This window comes from Muscardinus avellanarius (assembly GCF_963383645.1).
Source record: "Muscardinus avellanarius genome assembly, chromosome: 18".
Taxonomy (NCBI): domain Eukaryota; kingdom Metazoa; phylum Chordata; class Mammalia; order Rodentia; family Gliridae; genus Muscardinus; species Muscardinus avellanarius.
This window is the reverse complement of record NC_137804.1, coordinates 39,322,549-39,337,466: the sequence shown is the minus strand read 5'-3', so window position 1 is coordinate 39,337,466 and position 14,918 is coordinate 39,322,549. Positions and strand designations below refer to the sequence as shown.

The 14,918-nt window shown below is 44.7% G+C and overlaps 1 protein-coding gene across 1 annotated transcript; it reads right to left on the bottom strand.

Annotated features, from left to right (window-relative positions):
• Positions 1 to 13,008: 13,008 nt before the first annotated feature.
• On the bottom strand, positions 13,009 to 13,923 carry LOC308276576 (olfactory receptor 7A10-like; the record flags this gene model as incomplete). Its single annotated transcript, XM_080715402.1, has 1 exon — positions 13,009 to 13,923. One exon carries the CDS (start codon positions 13,921 to 13,923, stop codon positions 13,009 to 13,011), a length of 915 nt encoding a protein of 304 aa, XP_080571528.1.
• Positions 13,924 to 14,918: the final 995 nt, after the last annotated feature.

Genomic DNA, 14,918 nt, shown 5'->3' with positions numbered 1-14,918 from the left:
TAATGGATCTCCACAGATAACCAATCTTAGTTGTCTGTTGGATGGAAAATCTTGTTTCTCTGGTTCTGGTGTGTGTTACCTATTTCTTCTTTGTAGTTAATCTCTTTGAGTATTTTCTCTAGCGCTGGTTTTGAAGACATAAATTCCTTCAGTTTCTGTTTGTCATGGAAGCTTCTTATTTCTCCATCTAATTTGATAGAAAGTTTTGCTGGGCAGGAAATTTTTGGCTGGAAGTTGTTTTCTTTCAGGGTTTGGAATATGTTACTCCAAGCCCTCTGGCTCTCATGACTTGGTTTGGGAAATCTGGAGTGATTCTAATTGGTTTGCCTCTGAATGTCACTTGGTCCTTTGTTTTTGTTGCCTTTAAGATTCTCTGCTTGGCTTCCACATTGGTCATTTTGACAATTATGTGGCGTGGGGATCCTCTTCTCCGATCCTGTCTAAAGGGAGTTCTATAAGTTTCCTGGACCTGTGTATCAACCTCTTGCTCTTCTTGTTTGGAAAATTTTCTGCTATTACTTCCTTGAAGAGATTGTTGATCCCTTTGGTTTCACTTTCTTTTCCCTCCTCTATTCCAATTATTCTTAGGTTAGGTCTCTTAAAATGGGCCCATATTTCTTCAATGTCAGATTCCTGCTGTCGGATATTTTTTTCTAGATTAGAAACTATGCGTTCATTTTTGGAATGATCATCTTCTAAGAGCGACATTCTGTTCTCCATGTGGTCTAATCGGTTGTTCGTGCTTTGAATTGAGGCCTTTACTTCATTAATTGCATCCTTTATCTCTTTTTGGCTCTCTCTGAATTCTTTTCGAAGCACCTCTATTATTTCTACAGTTATTTTCCTGATTTGATCTTCTAGAAATCTCTGATTTTCTGTTTTATCGGGTCTGATGTTGTGGGGTTGTGGGCATTCATTGCTCCAGTGTTATTCCTCTTTCCCATGATTTCGGAAGTTGTGCCTTCTCTGGGTTCTTCCCTTGGGTCACTATGACTTTGCTTAAGGTGCTCTGGATCTCGAGTCTGTAGTATCTTTGACCCCACTACTCCTTTACTGGGTTGTATCACAGAGTCTTCGACCCAGGCAGTCGATAGAGGCTGCTTTAAACTATGGGGGGTGCCAGGTTGCACGTTCTTCTATGGTGTGATATCTCTGCCACCGCCACACCCCCACTGGGTCAAGTCCCAGGGAGTACAGTACTGGGATTTCTCCTCTGTGGCCCGCAATTTGACTCACTGTTCTTGAGTACGCAGATGTAGCTGTACTGGACTCGGTGAATTCACTGCTACTGCCGCCAGTGGCAATATGGTGCCGCTTCCACACCCTCGGCCGTGAGGATGGTGTATTTTTTCTTCTCTGGTTTTGAGTTCCACTCTGAGTCCCTGCAGCGTGTGCTGAGCTCAGCCACTGGGAGCTTTAGATGCTCCCTGCGCCGAAAGATCCCACCTGGCTGTTCTGCAGCAGCTCACCTCGGCTTGCTGTAGCCGTCCGGTGAATTTGCTGCTGCCGCCAGCAGTATGGCGCTGCTGCCGCGTCCTTGGGCGTGAGTCCGGTGTATCTCCTCTATGGCTCTGAGCTCTGTTCTCAGTCTGCTTTCTCTCTGGAGCCTGGTGATTTTTTTGTTTCTCTGGTGATGGTGTTTTCTGGCTATGAAAGGCGCTGATTTTGTGGTAATGGAGATTGGTTGTTAGCAGGGCTCTTAAGCCCTGCTTTTCTTGGTCGCCATCTTCCTGGAACCTTGGTGATGTTGGTTTTGTAGAATAATTTTTTTTTCAGTACTGGGGATGGAACTCAGGGAATTCTACCTCTGAGCTACACCTCCAGCCCTATTTTTTATTCTTTATTTTGAAACAGGGTCTTGCTGAGTTGCAAAGGGCCTCACTAAGTAGTAGCTGAGGCTGTCTTTAAACCATAATCCTCCTGTCTCAGTCTCCCAAATGCTGGGATTACAAGCGTGAGCCTCTACGCCTGGCTTTGTAGAATGAATTTGGGAGAGTTCTGTTTCTATTTCACAGAATAGATTGAAGCGTATTGGATTAGCTCTTCTATAAAGGTTTTATAAAATTCAATTGGGAAACCATCTGGTCCTGGGATTTTGTTTGATGGTAGGCTCTTTATTGCTACCGCAATCTCTTTGATTGCTATTGATCTGTTTAAGTTTTCTATATCTTCTTGGTTCAATTTAGGAAGCTTTATGTGTCTAGGAAATTTTCAATTTCTTCTAAGTTTTCCATTTTGTTGGCGTATAGTTTTTCAAAGTAATTTCTGGTAATTTTCTGGATTTCCACGCTGTCAGTGGTAATATCTCCTTTTTCATCTCTATTTTAGTAACTTGTATTGATTCTCTCTTTCTTTTGGTTAGGTTGGCTAGTGATTTATCTATCTTGGTTTTTTTTTTTTTTTTTTTTGAGAAACCAGCTTTTGGTTTTGTTGATTTCCTGTATTTTTTTTTATTCTCTACTTCGTTAATTTCTGCTCTGATTTAAATAATTTTTTGTCTTCTACTGGCTTTGGGGTTACACCATTTCTGTATTTCAGGGCCTTTGAGGTATATCATTAGGTTATTAATTTGGTGATTTTTTTGTTCTTCTTATATGAGCTTCTTATATGTTCTGCTTATATGGGCTTTTGTTTTTCTTATATGTTATGAATTTTCCTCTTAAGACTGCCTTCAAGGTGTCCCAGAGGTTTTGATATGTTGTGTCTCTTTATTTTCATTTGTTTCTAGGAATTTCTTAATTGCACCCCTTACTTTTCCTACGACCCATTCCTTATTCAGCAGTGTGGTGTTCAGTCTCCACGTATTAATATGGTTATTCTGGGTCTTCATATAGTTGATTTCTAGTTTCATTCCATTGTGTTCTGAAAAGACATGGGATTATGTCATTTTTAAAATTTGCTAGTGCTTGGTTTGTGGCCAAAGATGTGGTCTATTTTGGAGAAGGTTCCATGTGTAGCTGAAAAAATGTGAATTCTGGGATCCAGGTCCTCATCCCTCGTGTCTCTCCAGGCCTTGTGAGCTTCGACAACCTGGCCGGCACGCAGACCGCCATCCAGGCCATGAACGGCTTCCATATCAGCAGAAGAGGCTCAAGCTGCAGCTGTAGTGGCCCAAAGACACCAATCACCTATACTGAGCACCAGCCAGAGTGTCCCCTGGGGGAGATCAGGACACGCACAGGACAGGATGCTAAATGGGGTACATTAAAAAACAAACCTCTCTTTGTTTAATAAATGAGAACTGTTGGATGACACCTTTGACATATCAGCCAGTATCAATCAAGCCAAAGACTTCAGACACTCTGATTGTAACATTTCTTTAAGGAATGTATAGCATCTACGGAGTTCAGAGGGCACGTGTTTGAGGAAAATACACATGACACAAAGCAGACAATATGAAGAAAAACAAGAAAAAAAAAACACAAAAAAGGCGACTTTAAAACAAAATAACATGAGACCAGACTGGGAGGCTGAAGGGCTGGGCACTGGGAGGAGACACTGCTGCTTAGATCCTGGGGAGTTTCCAGCCCCTGGGTGCCTAAGGCAGGTGGGCCAGGTGTGGTGGTGGGGCCTGGTCCCCAAAGGGCGGACAGAGGCTACCACTGAGCATCTTTGTCTGTCTGTCATTCCTTTAGCTATTTAGGGACCAAAGGACCAAATTTTTTTTTTTTTTTTTTTTTTTTTTTTTTTTTTTTTGGTGCTACTGGAGGTGGAACCCAGAGGCTTTCTACCTCCAGGTTATATTCCCAGACCTATTTTTTATATTTTATTTGGAAACAGGGTCTCACTAAGTTACTGAGAGCCTCACTAAATAGCTGAGGCTGGCTTTGAATCTATGCAATCCTCCTGTCTCAGCCTCCCAAGCGCAGGGATTACAAGCATGCACCACCATGCCCGGCATCCAAAGGACCAAACTTTTTATTGCAGATGTGTAGCTCTATGTCAAATAGAGGAGGAATGAGGACTACCTCCTTCCCACCTCCTGACTGTTTTTGAAACAGCTTAGAGAGTTTCTATGAAAATGTAATTTTAAAATTAAGAACAAAACCAAAAAAATACTTTAATACTTTTAAAACAGCAAGAGAATAGTTTTTTGATACTTTCAGAGGTGCTTTGCTTACTGTCATTGAAGTCTGTGATACTTTCCTAAGGTTTTCTGTATTATATGTCTGGATAGAGCTGTTAAGATGCACAGATTGGTGGATGTTTCGGGAAAGCAACAAAAATATTAGAACTCATTAACCACGAAGTGTGAGAAAACAAGGCGGGGAAACAAAGGGACTTCCAAGACAAGGGCTGTTGTTGTGAAAAGTCTGTAAATGTTTCTACCTCTTCTCTCTCTTAAAATCATAATAGTTGTACAGAATTTTAAAAAGGAAAAGTTTAAAATATCTATAAAATAGAAGAAAAATTAGAGGAAAGCAAAAAATAAAAAAGGAAAAAAAAGCTATAGAAGCTAGTGTTACTGCTAAAATTCCAGATATTGTACGACTATTCTTTTGTAGAGTTTAGACTGAGCACCAACCCCTGGAGTGCTGTCGGAGGCCATGGTCCCTGAGGGCCAGGCCTGACTCCCAGACCTGCCAGCTCCTGCTGCTCGCTGGGTGGAGACCACACATCTGTGGGAAGGGCCCACAGGCTGTGCCCTGCTTTGCTCCTGGAGCTCCGCGCGCTCTCCCCAAGCCCTGGACACTGCCTGCTTCACTCGCCCTCCAAGCTTGTTCCAGAGACTTTCCGGGCAGGTGAGAACTGGGAACTTTCACCATAAAACAACTAGGCAACACACACACACACACACACACACACACACACACACACCCTTAAAATAGAGAGAGAAAATAAACAATCTCTGAGGAATTTCTGAAACTTTTTACAAGGAATTTTGACAAACAGAAATGTTTAAATGATGCCGGCTCTGTTTTTCTGTAAATAAATTTGTATATTTTGTAGGACTTTTAATTGTAATGATAGAAGAAACACAAGGAAAAGTAATGGAAGCACGATATTTATCTTTGGTAAATGACTTTAGAGCAGTTAAAGACATTGCTTAAAAAACTCAGAATCAGAAAAATGCTGAATTATTTAAGAATACATATATTTTAAAATATAACATATTTATTATAATTTGTTTGCACCTTTGGGAAAACTTGCTTTGGCATTCTGCCTCCATAACTCTCATTGATGTCCAGTTGATCTGGAGGCCAGGGGCTCTGGAACCTTCCTTTTTTTTCTTTAGAAGTACAAATTTGCCAGGCGTGGTGGCGCACACTTGTAATCCCTCTGCTTGGGAGGCAGGAGGATCGCGCTGGTCTAAGCCAGCCTTGCTGGCTTAAGAGATGCTGTTTCCAAATAAAAAAAATATAAAATAGGTCTGGGAGTGTAGCCCAGAGGTAGAAGGGTTTCCAGGAACCCCAGTACCACACACAAAAAATAGAAGAACAAATTTCCAGTTTCTTACAGGCCTCCTGCCTCCTTTATTTTGTTGGGTTTTTTGTTTTGTTTTGTTTTGTTTTTCTTCCAATTTCCTTTTACTTTCTTTTGACTCCTCCTTTTAGGATGTCCAGATATTGTAAAAGCAAACAAAACAGCTGCAGTTCGGTATAACTGCTCTTTTCACACTCAACTCCCTAAAACAACTTGTAACCTTCTGTAACTATCAGATGAAGCTTTCTCCAGCTTAGCCCTAAATAAAGCAGTTTTTTAAAAATGTGAACTCTGCTATAGTTAGGTGGAATATTCTGTATGTGTCTAATAGGCCCCTTTGGTTTATGGTGTTCTTTAGGTCTGAGGCATCTTTATTGACTTTTTGTCTAAAATTGGGTCTGGCAGTGTGAGAGGAGTGGAAGTTTTCAATATTATTGTATTGAGATCTATGTGTGACTTAATGCCACAAAGAGTTTGTTTTATGAAAGTGGCTGCACCTATGTTTGGGGCATAAATGTTGACTATCATTATTTTCTCTTGCTGCCTTGTTCCTTTTACCAGTAAAAAATGACCTGCTTTGTCTCTTCTGATAAGCTTGGGCTTGAAGTCTAATTTGTCTGATATCATAGTTGCTACTCCGGCTTGTCTTTGAGTTCCATTGGCATGGATTACCTTGCTCCAGCCCTTCACCATTAGTTTGTGAGTATCTTTACTTGTAATGTGAGTTTCTTGCAGGTATATCTGATGGATTCTGGTTTTAATCCATTTTGCCACCTTATGTTTTTTTATTGGGGAGTTGAGGCCATTTATGTTCTGGATGATTATTGAGAGATGATTTTTAATTCCTAACATTTTGAGTTTTAACTTCTGTTTGAGGTAGTGTTTGTTCTTCTTTGCTTAGTTGTTTGTTTGATGGAAATTATTATTTCTCTCATTCTGGCATTCATTTCTTAGTTCTTTGTAGTTAATCTCTTATTAACAACTATTTTTTAATGCTTGTTTGGAAGACATAAATTCTTTTAGCTTCTGTTTGTTGTGGAAGATTTTTATTTTCCTGTCAAATTTGAGAGACATTTTCTCTGGGTAGGAAAATTTTGGCTGCAAGTTGTTTTCTTTCAGAGTTTGGGAAATGTTGCTCCAGGCCCTCTTGACTTTTATGACTTGGTTTGGGACATCTGGAGTGATTCTAATTGGTTTCTCTTAGAATGTTACTTGGTTTTTTGCTTTTGTTGCCTTTAAGATTCTCTCCTTGGCTTGTATGTTAGCAGTTTATCTATTATGTGGGATGGTGAATCTTTTCTCTGATCTTGTCTAAAAGGGGTTCTATAAGTTTTCTCTATCTGTATATTGACCTCTTTTATATTTGGACAATTTTCTGGTATTACTTCTGTAAAAAGATTATTAATCCCTTTGTTTTCACCTTCTATTTATTCCCTCTTTATGCCTATTATTCATAGGTTACCTCTTTTAAGATGGGCTCATATTTCTTTGATGTCCAATTCATGCTGTTGATTTTTTTCTAAATTATATAGCATATATTCTTTTTTGGAGTGGTCATCTTCTAAGAGTGAGATTCTATTTTCCATGTGGTCTAAACTATAGTTTATAGTTTGTATCAATGCCTTCACTTCAATGATTGCTTCCTTTACTTCCTTCAGAGTTTCTTTCTGATTCCTGTTCAGGGTGTCAGATTCTTTATTTATTTGTTCCTTTAATTCTTTCTGGATTTCTCTAAATTATTTTCCGAAATCCGGTATCATTTCTACTATTAAATTTCTGATTTGTACTTCTGGAAATCTCTACAATTCTGTGTTGGAAGGTTCTGTTATTGTGAGGTTGTGGGAGCTCATTGCTTACTTGCTCTCTCTCCTTGTCATGATTTCAGGTTTCTTAAGTTTGTATCTTTGCTGCTTTTGATAGACTTTTCTCACTCTGTAGGTGTCAGCTGGTATATACAAGGGCAAGTTGTATTGTATTCAGTGGTGAAGGCTGAGTGATGAAGAAGGTGATGAAGATCCTTATGTCTTAGCCTCCAAAGTATTGGGATTATAAGTGTGTACCACCATGCTTGGCTTGTTATTTTTAAAACACAGTAAAGGCCTCTGGCCCCAACCCTGGGCGGGTGGGCAGGCACTGGTGGGGCACCCTTCGGTGATCCCTTCCCCACCTGAAAAGGCCCTGTGGTCCGGGCCCCTGGTCCCGACCCTGAGTGGGTGGGCAGGCACTGGTGGGGAACCCTTCGGCGACCCCCTCTCCACCTGGAAGGACCTTGTGGTCCGGGACCCTGGCCCCGACCCTGGGCGGGTGGGCAGGCATTGGTAGGGCACCCCTAGGCGAACCCCTTTCTACCCGGAAGGACCCTGTAAAAAAGGAAAAGAAAAAGAAAAAAGGAAAATATCGGAGAGGGGTCAAGGAGGTGGCGGATGCCAGGATACTGGAGATGCAGAGAAAACTTATCCAAATGAACTGGAATTATTGGAAAAATTCCCCACTAAGGAGGACTACTTCTCTACATTGTTAAGAATCTTGGACATCACCTGTAAGGAGAGAGACTTTAGCGGATACCAAGGAGAAAGGCGGTGCTGAAAGCGGTCTCCGCATTGGCAGTGGAGACTTGTATTCAGGAGAAGCAGAAATCAGAGCCTACCAACCTTATTTTTTTGTTTTTTGGAGAAATTACACCAAAGGTTGAATGCTACCATTTCGCATGCTTAGGAAGACTGGACAACATTCAGAGTGGAAAAAGAGCTTGGGAAAGATTTGAAATGGTGGAGGCAGTGGCAATGGCAGTGGCCAGTACTCAGGGGAGGCAGAGATCTGATGCATTACACCTGGAACCTTTGAAGTAATGACCCCAGAGGCAGAATGCTACCACCACGCACCCTCGAGAACATGGGACAAATGGTTGGGCGAAGAGGGTGCTTGGATTAGAGACTGCTGAGGGGTGAGGCCGGTGACCGACATAGCAAAGCTGGGATTGGAGCCTGTCATGAGGCAAGGCCGGTGCTGGAGCCTCCGGGGCCAGGATTGGAGCCTGCCGAGTGGTTAGGCTGATGCTGGGGCCAGTGAAGCTGGGATTGGATCATGCCGTGAGGCAAGGCCAGTGGTGGGGGTTTCGATCTGGGATCGGAGCCTGCCGAGGGGTTAGGCTGGTGCTGGGGCCAACAGGGCCGGGATTGGAGCCTGCTGTGAGGCAAGGCCAGTGCTGGGGCCTCCAAGGCCAGGATCAGAGCCTGCCGAGGGGTTAGGCCGGTACCAGGGCCAATGGCCGGCATCGGAGCCAGCTGTGAGGCAAGGCCGCTACTCGGGCCTCCGAGGCCAGGATCAGAGCCTGCTGAGGGGTTAGGGTGGTGCTGGGGCCAGCTAGGCTGGGATCGGAGCCTGCCATGAGGCAAGGCCGGTGCTAGGGCCTCCGAGGCCGGGATCAGAGCCTGCTGAGGGGTTAGGCCGGTGCTGGGGCCACTGGCCGATATTGAAGCCTTCCATGAGATAAGGCCACTATTGAGGCCTCTGAGGTCGGGATCGGAGCCTGCCAAGGGGTTAGGCTGGTGCCGGGGCCAGCGGCGAGCATTGGAGCCTTCCGTGAGGCAAGGCCGCTATTGAGGCCTCAGAGGCCAGGATCAGAGCCTCCGAGGCTGGGATTGGAGCCTGCTGAGGGGTTAGGCTGGTGCTGGGGACAGTGAGGCCAGGATCAGAGCCTGCTGTGAGGCAAGGCCGGTGCTGGGGCCTCCGAGGCCAGGATCGAAGCCTGCCGAGGGGTCAGGCCAGTGCCAGAGCCAGCGTGGCTGGGATCGGAGTCTGCCGTGAGGCAAGGCCGGTGCTGGGGCCTCTGAGGCCGGGACCAGAGCCTGGTGAGGGGTTAGGCCAGTGCCGGGGCCAGCGGCCAGCATTGGAGCCTTCCATGAGACAAGGTTGCTATTGAGACCTCCGAGGCCAGGATAGAGCCTGCCAAGGGGTTAGGCTGGTGTTGGAGCTAGCGAGGCCGGCATTGGAGCCTGCTGTGAGACAAGGCTGGTGCTGGGGCCTCCAAGGCCGGGATCGGAGTCTCCTGAGGGGTTAGGCTGGTGCCGGGACCAGCGGCCTGCATTGGAGCCTGCCGTGAGGCAAGGCCGGTGCCGGGGCCTCCGAGGCTGGTATTGGAGTCTGCCAAGGGGTTAGGCTGGTGCCGGGACCAGCGGCTGGCATTGGAGCCTTCCATGAGGCAAGGCCGCTATTGAGGCCTCTGAGGCCGGGATCGGAGCCTGCTGAGGGGTTAGGCCAGTGCTGGGGTCAGCAAGGCCGGGATTGGAGCCTGCTGCAAGGCAAGGCCAGTGCTGGGGCCTCCGAGGCCAGGATCAGAGCCTGCTGAGGGGTTAGGCTGGTGCCGGGGCCACTGGCCAGCATTGGAGTCTTGCATGAGGCAAGGCTGCTATTGAGGCCTCTGAGGCCAGGATCAGAGCCTGCCAAGGGGTTAGGCCAGTGCCGGGGCCAGCGGCTGGCATCGGAGCCTTCCGTGAAGCAAGGCTGCTACTGAGGCCTCCGAGGCCTGGATCGGAGCCCGCCAAGGGGTTAGGCCGATGCTGGGGCCATCGGCTAGCATCGGAGCCTGCTGTGAGGAAGGCCAGTGCTGGGGCCTCCGAGGCCGGGATCGGAGCCAGCTGAGGGGTTAGGCCAGTGTCAGGGCCAGCGAGACCAGAATCGGGGCCTCCCACAAGGCAAGGCCACTGCTTGAGCCAGCGAGGTCTGGATCAGTCCACCGGGTAGCCAGGCCACAACTGGGGCCGTCAAGAGTGGGATTGGTATTTGCAACACGGCATGCACAGAGAAATATCGCATAAAATTAAAACCAGATGCTTCCCCTAATCAGCAATAACTAGGAGGAAAGGGGCAACAGGAAGTGGTCGAGCTATAGAAAGGGCCCTATAGTGAAGCAATTAAGGTGACCAATCAGAGGGTATGGAATAAGGGAGGATGGAGCCTCTTTAAAAAGCAGGAAGTATATAGCCAGGCGTGGTGGCGCACGCTTGTAATCCCCACGCTTGGGAGGCAGAGACAGGAGGATCGCGCAGGTTCGAAGCCAGCCGTGCTGGCGTAAGAGACCCTGTTTCAAAAATATAAAATAGGTCTGGGAGTGTAGCCCGGAGGAAGGAGGGCTTCCAGGAACCCCAGTACCACAAAAAAAAAAAGAAAGAAAAAAAAAGCAGGAAGTATATAAACATATGTATCAAAGTTAATCACCAAACAAGCATAGGATTGAGGGAGGGGAAGGGAACGGGATGGGGAATGGATGAGGGCTAATTGGATGATGTGTGCTTGTATATCCTCTCAAGTTTTGTATTCCAATGTGATGTATGATTACAATGCACCAATAAAAATAAATAAAAAAAACAAAAGAAAAAACACACACACAGTAAAAGTAAAATTATTATTTAATTTGAATTTTATGTAATTCAGACAGGACAACACCAAGACCACATCAGATGGCCACATTATCCTACTTGCCCCGACTCTATTTCCTTATCCAACATCTTTACAACATGGAAAACCAGCCTTTCACAGACTTCCCTCTGCCTCCCTGGCCCCACTGTGTCCAGACGACATAAAGACACCACGTGTGTGAGTCACAACGCTCATTTTATAATTTATAATATCTTATTGTAGGAAAGTATACTAAGGTGCTATTAAGCATAGGATATATTAAGATCGCATATAAATATGTGGGAGGTGCTTCTATATGTGCTTCGGTATAAATAGAAGCAAATATGAGTTCAAGGAGAAAAAGGGAAATATGGCATAATTTCTATTTTTAAAGCAAAGCTTATTTATATATTTATATATTTTTGTTTTCTTCTTTCTTTACTTTCTTCCTTTTCTTCTGGGAATTGACCCCAGGGGCATTCTACCTCTGAGCTACACCCTAAGCCCTTTTTATTTATTATTTTTAAAACAGGGTCTCTTGCTAAATTGCTGAAACTGCCTCCAACCTGTGATCCTCCTGGCTCAGCCTCAAAAGTACTGGGATTACCGGCATGTGCCACCATGCCCAACAGGATTTCCATTCTTAAACAAAAGTGTGTTTATATATATTTTACATTTTTCATTCACAGTTTTTAAATAAAGATGTATTGGGGAATAGTCCTAGATGAATGTGCATATGTAAGAAATGACACAGAGACCAACACACCCTTTACTCAGTTTCCCCAGGGGCAACAATTCACAAAACCACGGTACTGAGTGATGCTCGGCATATCAGCGCTGACAACAGTCACAACAGAACAGTTCCATCGCCCAAGATGTACAGTATGGCCTGGTTACACTCAGCTCCTTCCTCCCCATGACCCGCCCTAACCTACGTACTGTTACACTGCTGTCGCGTCAAAAACACTATTACGAGTAGCAAAGTCTCCACCTAGGAAAACGACGAGCACAACACTTCTGAGGTCTTTTCAGCCCGTTCATGTGATCAGCGCTGAGGACAAAGAGTTGAGCCAGAAACAGGATCCAAAACCTGAGAACCATGTCATGATATGTGAGAGGCGTGAGCTCCAGAGTCCGTATAGAGTGTGGGGACTGCGTAGTGATGATGCCCTGGATGTCCCCAGATGGCAAGAAGGGAGGATTCCATTGTGCTCACCATGAAGAAATGGAGTTTAAGGGCATGAACATGTTCGTTCTCCCAGGTTGATCATTTCCTAATGTGTACATGAACCACAGTGCATCATAGCTCAGAAATACATAGAAATATCATGTCAACCAAAATAAGAAACTAATATTTAAAAATCCCAGTGGCCAGATTTAAAATACAACAGTAAGTCACAGTCCACATTATTGAGAAGAGCAGTGAAAATGAGAACAAATCAAAAGACACAAAAGAGCAAAACCCCCGATGCAGACTTCCCTTGCCACAAATTACATAAAGCTCCTCAGATATCAAGCACGATTTTCCCCAGGGGCCTTGCAAAACTCGTGATTGTTGCTTTTAGTAAGACAAAAGAAATGTTATTTGATGAAACTAGGAATGCTAGTTTCATCGAATATGTTATTTGATGAAACAAATATGTTATTTGTTACTAGCATCCCTAGTGCCATTGCCAATCAGGAACTCCTGTTCCACTCTCTGTCTTGCCCCCACAGTCAGGCATCTTGTGGTTTAATGAGAAATTATTTCTTACAAGTGAGCAAGATACACTGAGAGCTGACTGTGTCCAGCTCTGGCCAGACAATGACCAATGTTATTTGATGAAGATGTTATTTGATGAAATGTTACATAGGAACTAGTTATCCTTAAGAAATCTTTGGTTTCCCATGAGATAGATGAGAATTTTCAAATATTTCTGGTCCAGTGTTTGAAATAATTTGGAAAAGTCAGGACAATAACAAAAGGAGAACTGTTGAATATCAAAGAAAACAGAAAACTTAGTAAAGTGATTAGCATATATTTCACAGAGAGGTTGGGATCAGAGTAATGGAATTTCCAGGAAAAAAATAGAAGGAGCAAGTTCTAAGTTCATTATCTCATCAAATACCCAGCTACCAGCTCAGAGGCTCTGCTCCCTGTAACGTAGGAATGAAGCTCTGAAGCCGAGGACAATGGCCCTTCTACCCTTACCCTCCAAAGAGACTTCTTTTAACATCTTGGTTCCTCAGGCTGTAGATGAAGGGGTTCATCATGGGGGTGACCACACTGTACATCACCGAGGCTGCTGCAATAGAACGTGAGTTCTGTGTGGCAGATGTACTAGCGTACACACCCAGGCACGTGCAGTAGAACAAGGAGACCACAGAGAGGTGGGAGGCGCAGGTGGAAAAGGCTTTGTACTTGCACTGAGCCAAGGAGATTGCACGGATGGAGGAAACTATCTTGGAATAAGAGTAGAAGATGCCAGCCAGGGGACCACCACCCAGCAACACAGATGTGAAAGACATCACCAAGTCATTAGAAAAAGTGTCAGAACAGGCAAGTTGGACCATCTGCTTAAGTTCACAGAAAAAATGGGGGATTTCTATGTCTGTGCAGAAGGACAGCCGCAGCACCATCAAGCTGTGTAACAAGGCCTGCAGGACACTCAGAATCCAGGACACCAGAACTAGCAGTGCACAGAGCCGGGGGTTCATGATGACCGTGTAGTGCAGGGGGTGACAGATGGCCACGAAGCGGTCATAGGCCATCACTGCCAGGAGGAAGTTGTCCATCTCTATAAACAACAAGAAAAAGTACATCTGGGCAATGCAGGCTGCGTAGGTGATGGCCTGGCTGTGTGTATGGATGTTCACCAGCATCTTTGGGACGGTGGTGGAGGTGAAACAGATGTCCACAAAGGACAGGTTGGAGAGGAAGAAGTACATGGGCGTGTGCAGGTGGGCATCTGAGATGATGGCCAGGATGATGAGCAGGTTCCCCAGCACTGTGACCAGGTACATGGAGAGGAAAAGCCCAAAGATGAGGGGCTGCAGCTCTGTGTCCTCTGAAAATCCCAGAAGGAGAAATTCTGAAATTCTTGTATTGTTTTTTGTATCCATGTGGTTGGTGAGACTGCCAGGAAGGAAAAATAAACACCATGAGTGTTCTTCACACGAACAGACATCACTGATATGATTGAGGTGCTACAATTTGACTGTGTAGTCTAGAAATCATCTTTTCTGTTGGATCTGGTCCTCTTGGAGCATCCCTAGTAGAACTCCTGTTCCACTCTCTGTCTTTCCCCCACAGCTCAGGTATCCTGTGGTTTAATGAGAAATTACTTCTTACAAGTAAGCAAGATACACTGAGGGCTGACTGTGTCTGGCTCTGGCCAGGCAATGACCAGAGAGAAGCAGAAGCTCCCATAGCCAGTGGTGGACCAGCAACACAGACAGATGAGGATCCACAGGCCTGTCACCTTTGTGGGATGGAGCACACGCATTCACAAATGCACACTCACCAGAATGCACCCACTAAGTACACATGGGCCTTTGAATATTGATTGTCCCTCAGTGCAGCTGTTTCAAAAAGAAATAATTGTGAAACTTACCAGATACTTTTTTCTCTAATGCAATGAATTGAAGGGTTTTTTTTTTTAATTTTTTTTAACATTTCTGCACTGATTTATTTAATATGGATTTTTTGTTTGGGGATTTTTTTCTTGTAGTTCTGTGGCTGGAAACCAGGGCCTCCTACAAGGTAGGCAAGCCCTAACCATGGAGCCACCACACCCAGGGCCTTGGTTTATTAACTGAACCATACTGACCACATATTAACTGGGTACAGTTGGTACGTCAGTACACGTATACAACATGTGATGCTGAAGTCAGAATAACTGGCATTTCCCTCTCCTCATCAGATCTTTGATTTGAAAAATGTTAAAATTTCTATCTTCAAACTCTTCGTTATCAATATATACTGAAAAACTAGTATAATGCCAGGCTACAACCAGGCTCTCTTCTATAAACCCGTACTTAGGAGGTAGAGACAGGAGAATAGCAGGTTCAAGCCCAGTCTCAGCAACTGAAGACTCAGCAACTTAGTGAAATCCCGT